General features: G+C 49.0%; 1 protein-coding gene across 12 annotated transcripts in view; it reads left to right on the top strand.

The window, feature by feature from the left end:
* Positions 1–14,355, top strand: part of LOC140467201 (transcriptional enhancer factor TEF-5-like) — a 262,516-nt gene extending 248,161 nt beyond the window's left edge. For all 12 annotated transcript variants that reach the window (XM_072563403.1, XM_072563410.1, XM_072563398.1 and 9 more), the window contains 3 exons: positions 466–606; positions 4,028–4,180; positions 7,508–14,355. In XM_072563403.1, coding sequence (XP_072419504.1) covers positions 466–606; positions 4,028–4,180; positions 7,508–7,621 — 408 coding nt within the window. In that variant the 3' untranslated portion in view covers positions 7,622–14,355. The remainder of the gene's footprint in view (positions 1–465; positions 607–4,027; positions 4,181–7,507) is intronic.
* The last annotated feature ends 1,130 nt before the right edge of the window (positions 14,356–15,485 follow it).

Raw genomic sequence — 15,485 nt, 5'->3', positions numbered from 1 at the left:
CTCTCGAAAGACTTATCAAAGATCAAATTCCACTGCTCAAGAAGGAAGGAAGGAAGGGAGGAAAAATTGAAACTACAGGCTAGTCAATCTGATGCCAGTAGTAAGAAAGGAATTATAATTCACTATTGAGGACACAGTAACAGGGAACTTGGAAAACTGTAAAGGATTCAGCATAGCCATTGATTTATAGAAGGAAAATTGCGTATGACAAATCTATGAAGATTTTTTTGCATTTGTAACCTGTGTTTCCCCAACTGTGGAATGCAGCCAGTTTGTTCCTTAAAACTGATCTCTTTTATCAAAAGTGTTCATCAGCTTTCATCATATCTTCCTAACATGGTTCAATGTCAAACTTTGTTTGGAAACGGTCCTGTGAAAGATGCTTGGGGGCAGTGAAAGTGCTATCTGAATGGGAGTTGTTGTTGGTGTTATCCAGTGCCTCACTCTGTGCCTCTGTCTCCTCAGGCGGACCTTAACAGCAACATCCAGGATGGGCCAGGAGCTTTCTACGGAGTCAGCAGCCAGTACACCAGCTCTGAGAACATGACCATCACCTGCTCCACTAAAGTCTGCTCTTTTGGAAAACAAGTCGTGGAGAAAGTGGAGGTAAGCGTTTATTCTAGCATAAAAACAACACCAAAGAAGTGAGTTAAAGGGAAGCAGTGTGTTCTTAGAGACGTGAGGGGATGGTGAGGTTGAGGAGCAGGACTTCTTTGTTTTACACGTCTGGATCACTGGGTCCTCCAGTGACCGTCAGACACAGCATTGTCTCCTCATTGAGAACTACAAACCTTACCTTATTCTGTCCAAGGTGCTGCTGCCCAATCTCCCCCCCCCTCCTCCCTCCCGCCTCCCGCCTCCCCCCCCCACCTCCCTCCACCCCCCCGCCTGCCTCCCTCCCTCCCCTCCCTCCCTCCCTCCGCCTCCCCCCCACCTCCTCCCCCTCCCTCCCTCCCCCCCTGCCCCCCTCCCTCCCCCCCTCCCTCCCTCCCTCCTCCCCCCCTCCCTCCCTCCCCCCCTGCCCCCCTCCCTCCCTCCCCCCCGCCTCCCTCCCTCCTCCCCGCCTCCCTCCCTCCCTCCTCCCCGCCTCCCTCCCTCACTCCCCCTCCTCCCTCCCTCCCTCCCCCCGCCTCCCTCCCCCCGCCTCCCTCCCTCCTCCCTCCCTCCCCCCTCCTCCCCCCTCCCTCCCTCCCTCCCTCCCTCCCTCCCTCCCTCCCTCCCCCCCTCCCTCCACCCTCCCCCCTCCCTCCCCCTCCCTCCCCCTCCTCCCTCCCCCCTCCCCTCCCCCCTCCCCCCCCCTCCCCTCCTCCCTCCTCCCTCCTCCCTCCTCCCTCCCCCCTCCCCCTCCTCCCTCCCCCTCCCCCCTCCCCCTCCTCCTCCCCCTCCCCCTCCTCCCTCCCCCTCCTCCCTCCCCCTCCTCCCTCCCCCCCTCCTCCCTCCCCCCCTCCCCCTCCTCCCTCCCCCTCCTCCCTCCCCCCTCCTCCCTCCTCCCCCTCCTCCCTCCCCCTCCCCCTCCCCTCCCCCTCCTCCCTCCCTCCCTCCCTCCCCCTCCTCCCTCTCCTCCCTCCCTCCCTCCCTCCCCCTCCCTCCCTCCCTCCCTCCCCCTCCTCCCTCCCTCCCTCCCCCTCCTCCCTCCCTCCCTCCCTCCCTCCCCCTCCTCCCCCCTCCCCCTCCTCCCCCTCCTCCCTCTCCTCCCTCCCCCTCCCTCCCCCTCCTCCCCTCCTCCCCCTCCTCCTCTCCCTCCTCCCCTCCTCCCTCCCCTCCTCCCTCCCTCCCTCCCTCCCCCTCCTCCCTCCCTCCCTCCCCTCCTCCCTCCCTCCCTCCCCCCCTCCTCCCTCCCCCCCCCTCCCCCCTCCCCCTCCCCCTCCTCCCTCCCTCCCCCCCTCCTCCCTCCCTCCCCCCCCCTCCTCCCTCCCTCCCCCCCCCTCCTCCCTCCCTCCCTCCCCCTCCTCCCTCCCTCCCCCCCCCTCCTCCCTCCCTCCCTCCCCCTCCTCCCTCCCTCCCTCCTCCCCCTCCTCCCTCCCCCTCCTCCCTCCCTCCCTCCCTCCCTCCCCCTCTCCCTCCCTCCCTCCCTCCCCCTCCTCCCTCCCTCCCCCTCCTCCCTCCCTCCCTCCCTCCCTCCCTCCCCCTCCTCCCTCCCTCCCTCCCTCCCTCTCCCTCCCCCTCCTCCTCCTCCTCCTCCTCCCTCCCCCTCCTCCCTCCCTCCCCCCTCCCTCCCCCTCCTCCCTCCCTCCCCCCTCCCTCCCCCTCCTCCCTCCCTCCCCCCCTCCCTCCCCCTCCTCCCTCCCTCCCCCTCCTCCCTCCCCCTCCTCCCTCCCTCCCTCCCCCTCCTCCCTCCCTCCCCCTCCTCCCTCCCTCCCCCTCCTCCCTCCCTCCCTCCCTCCCACTCCTCCCTCCCTCCCTCCCCCTCCTCCCTCCCTCCCCCTCCTCCCTCCCTCCCCCTCCTCCCTCCCTCCCCCTCCTCCCTCACCTCCTCCCTCACCTCCTCCCTCCTCCTCCCTCCCTCCTCCCTCCTTCCCCCCCCTCCCCCTCCTCCCCCCCCCTCCCCCTCCTCCCCCCCTCCCCCTCCTCCCTCCCTCCTCCCTCCCTCCCTCCTCCCTCCTTCCCCCCCCTCCCCCTCCCTCCTCCCTCCTTCCCCCCCCTCCCCCTCCTCCCTCCCTTCCTCCCCCCCCTCCCCCTCCTCCCTCCGTTCCTCCCCCCCCTCCCCCTCCTCCCTCCTCCCTCCCCCCCCCTCCCTCCCCCCCACCTCCCTCCCCCCCACCTCCTCCCTCCCCCCTCCCCCCCACCTCCTCCCTCCTTCCCCCCCCTCCTCCCCCCCTCCCCCCCACCTCCTCCCTCCTTCCCCCCCCTCCTCCCCCCCCCCTCCCCCCCACCTCCTCCCTCCTTCCCCCCCCTCCTCCCCCCCTCCCCCCCACCTCCTCCCTCCTTCCCCCCCCTCCTCCCCCCCTCCCCCCCACCTCCTCCCTCCTTCCCCCCCCTCCTCCCCCCCTCCCCCCCCTCCCTCCTCCTCCCCCCCCCTCCCTCCTCCTCCCCCCCTCACCCCCTCCCCCCCCCTCCCTCCTCCTCCCCCCCCCCCCCCCTCCTCCTCCCCCCCCCCCCCCTCCCTCCTCCTCCCCCCCCCCCCCTCCTCCTCCCCCCCCCCCCTCCCTCCTCCTCCCCCCCCCCCCTCCTCCTCCCCCCCCCCCTCCCTCCTCCTCCCCCCCCCCCCCCCTCCTCCTCCCCCCCCCCCCCCCCTCCCTCCTCCTCCCCCCCTCACCCCCACTATTATACAGGAGCAATATACCATCTCCATTTCCAATAACAGCCATTGAGAAAACCTCTCTTCGGGAGATTACCATTGTTCCCAGTAAGGGGTAACTCTGTGGTATTGGCTGGCTGGACAAAAAGGGAAGAAATAAAACAAAACCCCTTTAAGTGCGACCAGAAGCATTGTTTGGTGATGATGATACTGGTCTGATAATCCAGCCAGTTTCTTCAGGGATGATGTGTTACTCTGCAGATCAACAGCAGCTTTCTGTGTGAAATTCAGTCCCCTCCAGTGCAAGTGCTTCAACAAAGGCTAATTAATCATCAAGATTAGATTAGATTACTTAAAGTGTGGAAACAGGCCCTTCGGCCCAACAAGTCCACACCGACCCTCCGAGCAGCAACCCACCCAGACCCATTCCCCTACATTTACTCCTTCACCTAACACTACAGGAAATTTAGCACGGCCAATTCACCTAATCTGCACATTTTTGGATTGTGGGAGGAAACCAGATCACCTGGAGGAAACCCACGCAGACACAGGGAGAATGTGCAAACTCCACACAGACAGTCGCCTGAGGCAGGAATTGAACCCAGGACTCTAGTGCTGGTAGGCTGCAGTGCTAACCACTGTGCCACCATGCCGCCCGTAATGGGACCAAACCAGTTCCTGCATCCTTCAAATGTGATTTACTGTTTCTTACACTACAGGTAGATCTCGGCTTCATAGAATCGCCGGTTCTGTAATGCTTTGTGTCTTCTGTTTCCTGTTGGTCCACAGACAGAATATGCCAGGCTGGAGAATGGAAGGTTTGTGTATCGGATCCACCGCTCCCCAATGTGTGAATACATGATCAACTTCATCCACAAACTCAAGCATTTACCAGAGAAGTACATGATGAACAGTGTGCTAGAGAACTTCACTATCCTGCAGGTATGCACCAGTCTGGTCATCTGCACCCTCACCTCTCATTCACTACCACCAACCCTTCGTATTGATATTAATATAACTTAGTGGTACCAATGAGGGAAAATGCCCACACAAAGTCTTTGACAGATGCAAGTCTTGTTGAACAGGGTGGGTTTATTATCTAATACTAAACAACAAGTTATAATAGCGTGACATGAAAATCTCTTATAAGACCACCGGCTAAACTTGAGAGTAAGTACACACCACTGTTTAGCTACTTAGAACTTACTACTGTACATAGAACACTGGAACTCTATCTAACTCCTCCCAGAAAGGTCCTCTTTCTCCCAATGGGGCAGAGCTTATCTCGTGATGCCAGTTAACTCTTTCAGGTACTAACAAGCACACAAACAAATACCTGATCTGTGAATGCAGGAGATGGAGACTGCAGTGGTCAAACCTGCAGCATTCTGACCGAATGAGCTTACCCCCACTTCCCCAAATAATAGTCATAGAGTCATTGAGGTGTACAGCACGGAAATAGACCCTTCAGTCCAACTCGTCTATGCCGACCAGATATCCCAACCTAATCTAGTCCCACTTGTCAGCATCCCTCCAAACCCTTCCTATTCACATACCCATTCAGATGTCTTTTAAATTTTGAAATTGCACCAGCCTCCACCACTTCCTCTGGCAGCCCATTCCACACACACTACCCTCTGTGTGGAAAAGGTTGCCCCTTGGGTCTCTTTTATTTCTTTCCCCTCTCACCCTAAACCTATGCCCTCTAGTTCTGGACTCCCCCACCCCAGGGAAAATACCTTGTCTATTTACTCTATCCATGCCCCTCATAATTTTATAAACCTCTATGAGGTCACCCCCTCAGCCTCCAATGCTCCAGGGAATACAGCCCCAGCCCACTCAACCTCTCCCTGTAGCTCAAATCCTCCAACCCTGGCAACATCCTTGTAAACCTTTTCTGAACCCTTTCAAGTTTCACAACATCTTTCCGATAGTAAGGAGACCAGAACTGCACGCAATATTCCAACAGTGGCCTAACCAATGTCCTGTACAGCCGCAACATGACCTCCCAACTCCTGTACTCAATACTCTGACCAATAAAGGAAAGCATACCAAACGCCTTCTTCACTATCCTATCTATCTGTGACTCCACTTTCAAGGAGTTATGAACCTGCGCTCCAAGGTCTCTTTGTTCAGCAACAACCCCTGGGATGTTACCATTAAGTGTATAAGTCCTGCTAAGATTTGCTTTCCCAAAATACAGCACCTCACATTTATCTGAATTAAACTCCATCTGCCACTCCTCAGCTCATTGGCCCATCTGGTCCAGATCCCATTGTAATCTGAGGTAACCTTCTTCACTGTCCACTACACCTCCGATTTTGGTGTCATCTGCAAACTTACTAATGTGTCCCAACTAGTGAACACCTCATCAATGGTGTATTCAACATGGTGTCCAGACATAAACTCACATCCCCTATCCCTCACACACTAATATTATTTCAGGAATTAAAATATTACACTGCATGAATCTGCTTGGTAACCACTCCTTTTTGAAAAAACAACAGTCAATACTGAGATCAGGGGTTTCCACCTGACCTGTCCCTTTTTAAATCAAACCACCACAATGTTATGGCTTATTCCTTATGGCTGATTTCTCTCGTGGGTCAATGGCTGACCCTTTGCATGAAAGAGGCCATTCAGCCCCAAAATTAACTCATCCAACCAGAAAGAATCTACAATTGCACTTTGCATTCAAATGCTATTTCTGGGATTTTTCACCTCATTCCTATCAACATCCTACAGGTGTTACCATTGAACAGAAACTGAACTGGTTTGGCCTCATAAATACAATGACTACAAGAGCGGGTCAGAGACTAGGGAACACAGCAGTGAATAACTCATCTCTTGCCTCCCCAGAGTCTGTTCACTGTCTATTAGGCACAAGTCAGGAGTGTCATGGAATACTCCTCACTTGCCTGGAAAAAGAGGTCATTTCTAGAAGTTTCTACAGTGTCCTTTGTCCTATGCTAAAGCTCCCTGCTACCTCAGGCCGCTGGCTTCCAGCTCTTCCTGAATTGCCTCAAGGGCTTAAATATCTACCTTTGGTCGTAATGTTCAGAAGCAGAAAAGTTCAGATTCAGGTCTGCCATTGATAACTTCCTGGGTTCTGTTTTGCTGGTCAATATCATAAACGATCTGAGACTGTCACATTCAGATTTGAGTTGATCCTCAATGTCCTTTAAACCATACAGTAAATCCTCTGTATCCGCCAAATTGCAAATTTGCCTATCCCTGCCAAAATTTAAGTAACGACAATATTCAACATTTGCGGGCAAAATCTGCAATTTTTAATCTATTTTAAAATGAGCTCCGCACAGATGTATTTCATCACTCGTGGGAGTCCTCAGAAATGGAACCCTGTGGATACAGAGCAATGACTGTAATATTATCTAAGGGTATAAATCTTGTGACCTGAACCATTTTTTACATATCATGTCACTTTCTCACACGCTCTTCTTCAAACTCTCCAAAGGAGAGATGTTTTGATAACACAAAATTATAACCAGACTACACTTGCCATTATCACACAGCTTAAGCCAAACAGAATTTGACCCTTTAGCCCAGGGCTGGGTTTCCATGTAATTCCATTATCCCATGGATGCGTCCTACTGAGGTCAAATGAATGAAGTTGGTGTAGCAGCAATGAGTGTGAATAATCGGCGTCAAATCCTGGGACAGGATGTTAACGATTTATGTAATTTATAGAGGTTTATAAAATCATGAGGGAGGGATAGATAAGGGAGACAGCAAGGGTCTTTTCCTGTAGGTGGGCGAGTTCAAAACAAGGGGACATATTTTTAAGATGAAAGAAAGTTTTAAAAAGGTAATCAGGGGCAACTTGTTCACCCAGAGAGTGGGTCGTGTGTGGCAGGGGAATTGGTGAATGTAGATACAATCAAAACATTTAAAAGATATTTGGACAGGTACATGAATAGGGAAGGTTTGGAGGGATATGGGCCAAATGCAGGCAATGGAATTAGTTTAGTTTGGGAACATGGTCAGCATGGACTGGTTGGCCTGAAGGGTCTGTTTCCGTGCTGTACGACTGTCGGTGTAAGTTGTTGTTGAACATGGCTAATCAGTTGGTGACTGTTTCCCTCTGGCACTTGACCTTGATGTTCCACCCTTCACCTCTGTCCCTGTTCCTGGTCCATTCTCTGACCCCGGACTCCAAGGTGATGCTGGGAAGGTGCTGTGAGGTGACTTTTGTGCTGCACAACTGCGTTTCAGCTCAAGCTCTCCCCTCTCTCTCTTGTTTTCTGCCAGGTTGTGACCAACCGGGACACCCAGGAGACCCTGCTGTGTATAGCGTTTGTATTTGAGGTGTCGACAAGCGAACATGGTGCACAACATCACGTTTACCGGCTGGTGAAGGACTAGGAGCTCACCTCCCCCCCCCCCCCCGCCCCCAAACCTCCCCTACACAGTGGGTGCTACTGCCTGCCATTAATCTACACACCTTGGTGCCTGCTCATTTTTACCAAACGCAAAAAAAAAATCTATTTTTCACAGAAATACAGATATTTTTACATTCGAACAAATGTAAAAGAAAATGCAAAAAAAAAAGAACTGTTGTGAAGTCAAAAGAACAATATACTGCACTACTTCTGTGAGGGTCATGTATGTGTGTGTGTGTTTTAATTTCCTCTCTCCAGAACTCGAGCTCAGTGAGAGGTAATGGTATGGTTTTTCTTCCTTTTTTTAAAAAAAGAGAATATTTACACTTCAGGGATAGTAAGCATTGGATAAGGATCACTTTCAGAAAGTAATTGTTAATGGGGGCTTGTACGTGGGAACGTTGCCTTCTTACCATAGTTTGTTGGAGGGAGGGGTACAGAGAGTAAAACGCCTCCATTTTGTTTGCTTCTGATCACAAAATGGCGGCCGTGCCTTTGTAGTCATTGCCATCCGTCAAGGTGCTTGGTGGAAGTTTGATATCATCACCCCTTCGATTTCTCAAAACAATTCTTTATGGGTGATGGGAGAGCAGGTGACTTGGGTCAAAGTTCCAGGATAATGAGAGTTAATTACAAGGCTCCCTTCCCAGTTTGCATTTCTCCTTTCTGACAGACCTGATTACATAATAGAAGGTAGACACAATGGGTTTAAAAGATGTGCTGGTTAAAGTGGAGGCTGGCATTATAAAGGGCAGGTTTCCACCGGTGCCCTATTTCCCTTTAGGTTTCAATTTCACATGAAACTAGTGACTTGCTTTTCCCCCCAGGTACGTTCTTGCCTCCAGTATTTGTAAGGTTAGAATGCAAAAGCAGGACAGCTTTTCCCCATCTGATGCTCCCCTTCTGAGGACACTGGCTCAGTTCCATTGACATTAGCTGCCCCCTCGTAGCTGAACTACATGATCGTTGTTCATTTGTGCTTCTACAGTGTGAACCTTGGCACAGTTTCAACCATAGTGGAACTGCAAATCCAGTTGAGAGATTATAATCAGTTCTCCGCAAAGCAGTTCAAGTCTTTATGATGACAGGTACTGACTTTGGGTATATGAAAGCAAACTAATGAAGTCCAGGAAAGATGTACATATTACCTGCCTCAGTTTTGGCCAGTATTCTCAAAGCAAACATGTGCCTCAGAGATAAGGCTCCTCCAGCTGAGTGAGCTTGTCTGTAGTAGCTAAAAAGAGGCTACTGTTCTGAACTACTGTGACTGGTCCTGCCCTTACCCTGGAGTTCGAAAACTTTTCATGTCAGAAGATACACAGTTGAAACACACTCTCTCCTGGATTACTTACTGTGATGATTCAACCAGTGAAAGATAGAAAGGGCCTGCATTTATATAGTGTCTTTTATAGCTTTCGAATCCCAATGCACTAAAGTACTTTTGAAGTGCAGTGCCTTTTGTAATGTATTGAATGTGGCAGCCGATGTGCACACTGCAAATTTGATAAACAGCAAAGTGATACTGAGCAGATCATCTATTGAGTTGGCAGGTCGGCAGATCATGCTGATTGGGGCTCTGTTGGCAGTGGGTAAGGTGGATTGGTGTTTGGACTGAGCAGTGAATACGTATTTAGTTGCAAAAAACTGAAGAGGTGCCTTCTGAATGCCACTAAATGGCTGTACTACACCCTAGAGATTCCAGTTGTCTGTAGGGGTTGTTGGAGTGTGATAAAGGGTCTGTTCTATCCACTGTCTTCTCCTTGTATTGTTGCAAGGGAACAGGTTCGAACATTGTTGTATTTGAAAAGATGGTAAGAGGGGCTTGTAATGTACTGACCTTTAAGGCTGGAGACCGCACTGGAACGTGGGTAGGTAATGGAGATGGGGACAAGTGAAAGGAAACAGGAATTTCAGGAACTATCTGCCGTGTCTCCCACCTTCATCTCCAAACAGCCTCAGTTCCTAACAGGGAGGGAGGCAGGAAGATGAGTAGAGTCTGAGGAGGAGGTTGCAGTCCTGACTCAACGGCTTCATTCTAATCAATAGGATGGTGTGTGGGGATTGTTGATTGGTGGAAAGAGGTCATGTTTGAGTGCAACGGTTAACACTGTTGTCTGGTATGTTTTGGCTGAGGAGAAAGTGGCTTTCCTGCTCCACTTTCTTCCCACATTTTCAAATCCCATTGGAGAAAGTATCTGGGGGATTAAGTCAGCTTAATCCTGGTATCTGAATCAAAAGGACCCATGATCGGTGTTCAGGGGTAACACGGCTGATTGATTAGACCGTTGCATCGTGGGTGACTTCTGAAAGTCAGTTTTCACCAGCTGGGCCCAGTCCTTCCCTCAACTTTCAGCAACTGTCAGTGTCTACTTGATCTAACTCTTCCTTTGTTGTGCCCCTTCACTAACCATGACTGCTGCTTTGTGCACCTTTGTGATTGGGGATGGATTGTGGTAGGAGATTGGAGTATTGTATTTCTGCATGTTCTTAAGAGTTTTTAGTATAGAGATTTGGGTTTTAAGATGCATGTTGCTGACCACATCCAGTCCCACCTTGTGTGAACCCAGAACAACAGAGACCGCCAGCCGCCCACTTTTGTCACTTCCCCTCTTCCCCTTTACGACTAATACAATATAATGCAGTGGCCATGACTGTAACAGAGTGAAATAGGTGCTGTGCAATCAAAGATGTTGTTGTAGTCAGAGGTATAGGTCATCTCTAGAGTTATTCCCAGTTGGTGGTGACAACCTCTACTTCCCCAGTCGTTTCAGAAATGGAAGCTAGGGTCATGCTCAAGACTACCCTTTTGTTATCTTTTGGGATGATTTTAGCATCAACCATTTTCAATTGGCACTTCATTGTACCCCTCCCCCTCCCCCCCAACTTTCCCTGCCATGAGTTCAGCCAATCATGATGGCCTGGCCTTTTGTATAGAAAGTAGCTGATACTGAGCATGTGAGGATTTTCAGGAGTCACTTTAGGAGCTGACATGAAGATATTAAAGGAATATAGAGTTTGCTCCCCTCTTACCTGTAGTAACATCAATAATAAATCATTTTTGGATGAGTCACTCTGTCAGTGTCATTCAGCAGCTTCCCTGATGATCCCATGCAGTTTAGTTGATGGTTGCATTATGGATGTTGAAATCTACAGACTAGTGGACCCAAGTTTCAGTCACTGCACTGTGCTGTTGTGCCAACCAGCCTCAGCAAAAGGGATAGTGAGCTTGCCATGATGCCATGGTTAGGGAGCTTCTGTTTGAAATCCCATCACAGTGTGTTGGTGGGTGAAGGCAGAATGAGAACAGAACCGCGGTTGCCTGCGATAGTTTACCATCATTCAATGGCTCAGGTCACATGTGGGGAAAAAGGACATGGGGCCATGTGAGTTTGCGCGCTATATTCCAGGGGGGAGAGAAAAAAAAAAATCAGTATCTTCAGAAACAGGGGAAAACATTGGAGACAAGGGGAAGTAAAGTAAACCCTATTTTTAAGTCACTTTACCCACCCAGGCACTATTCAGAACAAATCCAAGAAACTGTAGCTCTCCCCTGCCCAAGGGTCGGCCCATACGAGCATCCATCCATTTTTCTCAGACTTTGGCACAGCCTCCCCCAACCCCCGAACACAAGCAACGTCCGTGAATGACTACCTCTGGAAACATGAGCATGAACAAAGCTTCCCAGACAGCAGAAGGGACGAAAGCAGTTGAGAGGCTGTGTACTGGCAGAGAATTGGCTTGCTTTGTAATTTAATTTCTTTCACACCGGAATTAACATTTTCTTATTTTTAAGGATGTAACAAATAGTGGGAGTGGAGGAATTTTAGAAAAGTAGTGGGTTCTTTTCTATATATATATATATTCTATATGTATATTATATATATGACATATAAAAGGCACTCAGAGACGATATTCAGGGCATTGTTGCATTTGAGTATCGAAACCTAATTTGTTAGTGATATCACCTAGCACTTAACTCTGCTGTAAATATCATGTACACAATATTTCTTATTGTGGTTGTGCTACCACATTCACATTTACTCCAGTTATTAAAGCCTTTTTGTTAGCCTGGACAGTCAGTATGCTGTTCCTTCCTGTAATATACTCCAGTTTTTGTTTCGCGTTTTTGTAAGGAAATAGGTACATTTATATCTCAAAGTACTTCAGATCCATGTCTCGGGAAGAGGGGCTCAAGCCCAACATGCAAAGCCTGGGTGAAAGTCTTCCTGAATTGGCAGCTGTAAAGAATCTAGAGTTGGTTAGCCTTTTTTTGGGGGGGAGACCGCTCTGGTTTCTGCTGAGCACTAAGCTTCTGCTTGTTTGCCTGGCCGTATTACTCAGGACAGTCAGAGGATGTTCAGGCAATTGGAAACTCCCATCACAGATAGAGTGGGGAGCCTGGTCAAAGTCCAATCCTTTGGAGAACACTCTCAGCCTCTTCAGTTTAGGAACTACAGGCCCCAGTCGAAAGTGCAAGGTTGATATTGCACCCAGAACCTGACTGAGTACATGATGCAGTAGCAACACAGTAGAATCCATCCAAGAGCTCGGATTCATCGATTCCCAAGCTGCCCATTCCTCTGGAAACTTGACATCTCTGTTTAAGTCCACTGTGCTCAAGGCTTACTGTTCAATACCGTGAAATCAAGAAACAGGGAATAGCTCCCTCCTCAAAATGTGTTGCTCAATCCCTACTCCTTTTGAAAACAACCCTATAAAATATTTAATATGAAAAGGATGGATGGAGGTAAGGACTCATCTGGCCACTGTATGTAGTGACATTGAGAGATTGGCAATTTCACTGGAAATACAATGGCATTTGAGATGTCATTGCACATCTGAAACATTTCTACCATGGGGTCTGTCTCTCTCTCTCTGGCTTCAGGTGATTGGAAATTATTCAACCCTTGGTTTTCTGCAGGTGTTGTGCTTCTCTTTAATATTTTAAATCAGGACACCAGGATATGTCAATAGGATTTTTTTTTGTAGATATATATTTTGAAGAATCTTTGTAATACTACCTGTGAAGGCTGACAAAAAGGACACTCTGTTTTGAAAAAAAAAGTCCTTCTTGATCATTGTATTGTATAGGAACATTACCTCCTTGGCCAATAGCAATGGACTGTTTGTTTTAATTATTATTTCCTCTCATGATATTAGGGTGCACAGGCAGAATGTGACTATCTTTAACTCCCAGTATCGTGCTCCACATTCTAGCACGGGGCTTGAGTTCACAAAGGCATGAGTCCATACCAAGTCTGGACAAGCAGAATGGGGTCACCGTGTCATGGGATGTGGGGGATGTAGTTTGTCATTGTAAGCTTTCTCAGTGGGTCGCACTTGTCTGTGAATTGCTTTCTCCAGAAACGATTCGTTGCAAAACTTGTGGAACCAGTTTCACAAAATAGCCAACCGTCTTCGCTGCAGAATAACAGCACACAAAATTGCAGCTATTCTGTTTTCATGCACTTGTTGAATTTGCATGCATTGAAGTTTGTTAATTCCTCCTGAGAGAAACCAGAATTTTTGTATGTTTTGCAACACCAGCACGAAAACGAGCAGACCGGATCAATCCTCATCACTTTCAACTTCTTTAGAATTCCTCGGTATTCCTTGTCAAGTTCTAAATATAATGGAAGACATTGTTTTTGCTCTCCTCCTCACATCCTCATTGGGATGGGACCTGGGTTCATCAAACTCGATCTGAACTGAGCCCCATGCAATCCTGGGCATCTTGCCTTGAACCCCAAAAGCCATCTCTTTCTCCTATTTGCACCTAGAGCTTTTATGAGCTGGAAATCTGTGGGCAGAGGTTGGGAAAAAGTGGAGCCTTTCGACAAGTGTGAATTAAACTGCCAAGCAGTGTAAGGATCAACAGCTTGAGCTATGTATGGGGGGGCATAGTCATTATCTTTAAGTATGATTCCTAATAACACCCACCTGACCCATAAAGGACAAAAAACTTAGATCACTCCAATCAGTGCCTTTTCTTTACTAAACATTTAAAAATGGAGTTCTTCTGTCCTCAGTATTCCTTCCTTTCACCTTCTACAGTCTTTACAACCTAATCTTCATTGGATCAGGTCTAATGTCTAGCTACTCATTTCAAGGACATTGTCTTCCATGACACCTTGACCATTCGCTATAGCTTTTCCACAACTGATTTTCAACAAGGTGCCTTTGTAATTGAGCGAAGGGGCGTTTCCAGCCAAGCTGAGCCCTGCCACCTTGGTCCAGCAATCCCAAAAGCCCAATCCCGGTGGGAAAACTAAGAGGAGTTCAGCATAAGCAACAAAGTGAGACCCACTGTTGTAAGGCTTAGCTGAAGGAGTAAAAATAAAGGCTTTAAAAAACATTTGTATTGTTATGGTAACCGTGAAGGACTTTAACATGCAGGTACTTACAAAAACAAGGGTCAGTGCTCTTTAATGGCAACCCCGAAATAGTGTATTCTTGATGAAGTACAGTACATTTTTGTTTTTATTCCTTAAACCATATTTTGTCACATGGTGGAAAGGTAATTTGAAACAGTAAAGATGTGTTAATGTGTGATGATATTGTTTTTATGTATAATATTTTTTTCTGAACTGTGAGGGGGTTTTATTATATATCCATTGCATATGTCCATCAACTTAATCTTGGTGCCTTCAGTGCCCAGATCCTTAAAACAAAATAACAAAACAAAGCAATAAATATTTGATGGTGGTTGTGTCTGTACCTTTCTGCGTAAGTTGTGTTTTATTTATGAAATGATGACCAGAAAGACTGGCATGGTACTGGTGATATTACAGACTAAAGAGTAAAACAGTACAGTACAGCGTGTGAAGTGTACATCAGTGAACTGGTTACAGAGTGTGAAGTGTACAACGGTGTACTGGTTACAGTGCAGAGTGTGAAGAGTACAGCGGTGTACTGGTTACAGTACAGAGTGTGAAGTGTACAACGGTGTACTGGTTACAGTGCAGAGTGTGAAGAGTACAGCGGTGTACTGGTTACAGTACAGAGTGTGAAGGGTACAGTGGTGTACTGGTTACAGTACAGAGTGTGAAGGGTACAGCGGTGTACTGGTTACAGTACAGATTGAGAATAGTACAGCGGTTTACTGGTTACAATACAGAGTGTGAAGAGCACAGCGGTGTACTGGTTACAGTACAGAGTGTGAAGGGTACTGCAGTGTACTGGTAACAGTACAAAGTGTGAAGGGTACAGCGGTGTACTGGTTACAGTACAGAGTGTGAAGAGTACAGCGGTGTACTGGTTACAGTGCAGAGTGTGAAGAGTACAGCGGTGTACTGGTTACAGTACAGAGTGTGAAGGGTACAGTGGTGTACTGGTTACAGTACAGAGTGTGAAGGGTACAGCGGTGTACTGGTTACAGTACAGATTGAGAATAGTACAGCGGTTTACTGGTTACAATACAGAGTGTGAAGAGCACAGCGGTGTACTGGTTACAGTACAGAGTGTGAAGGGTACTGCAGTGTACTGGTAACAGTACAAAGTGTGAAGGGTACAGCGGTGTACTGGTTACAGTACAGAGTGTGAAGAGTACAGCGGTGTACTGGTTACAGTACAAAAAGTGAAGAGTACAGCAAAGTACTGGTTACAATCCAGAGGGTGAAGAGTACAGCGGTGATCTGGTTACAGTACAGAGTGTGAAGGATACAGCGGTGTACTGGTTACAGTACAGAGTGTGATGAGTACAGCGGTGTACTGGTTACAGTACAGATTGTGAAGAGGGCAGCGGTGCACTATTACAATACAGAGTGTGAAGTGTATAGCGGTGTACTGGTTACAGTACAGAGAGTAAAGAGTACTGCAGTGATCTGGTTACAGTACAGAGTGTGAAG

Source organism: Chiloscyllium punctatum, chromosome 45, assembly GCF_047496795.1.
Source record: "Chiloscyllium punctatum isolate Juve2018m chromosome 45, sChiPun1.3, whole genome shotgun sequence".
NCBI classification, from domain to species: domain Eukaryota; kingdom Metazoa; phylum Chordata; class Chondrichthyes; order Orectolobiformes; family Hemiscylliidae; genus Chiloscyllium; species Chiloscyllium punctatum.
This window is presented reverse-complemented; position numbering and strand designations above follow the sequence as displayed.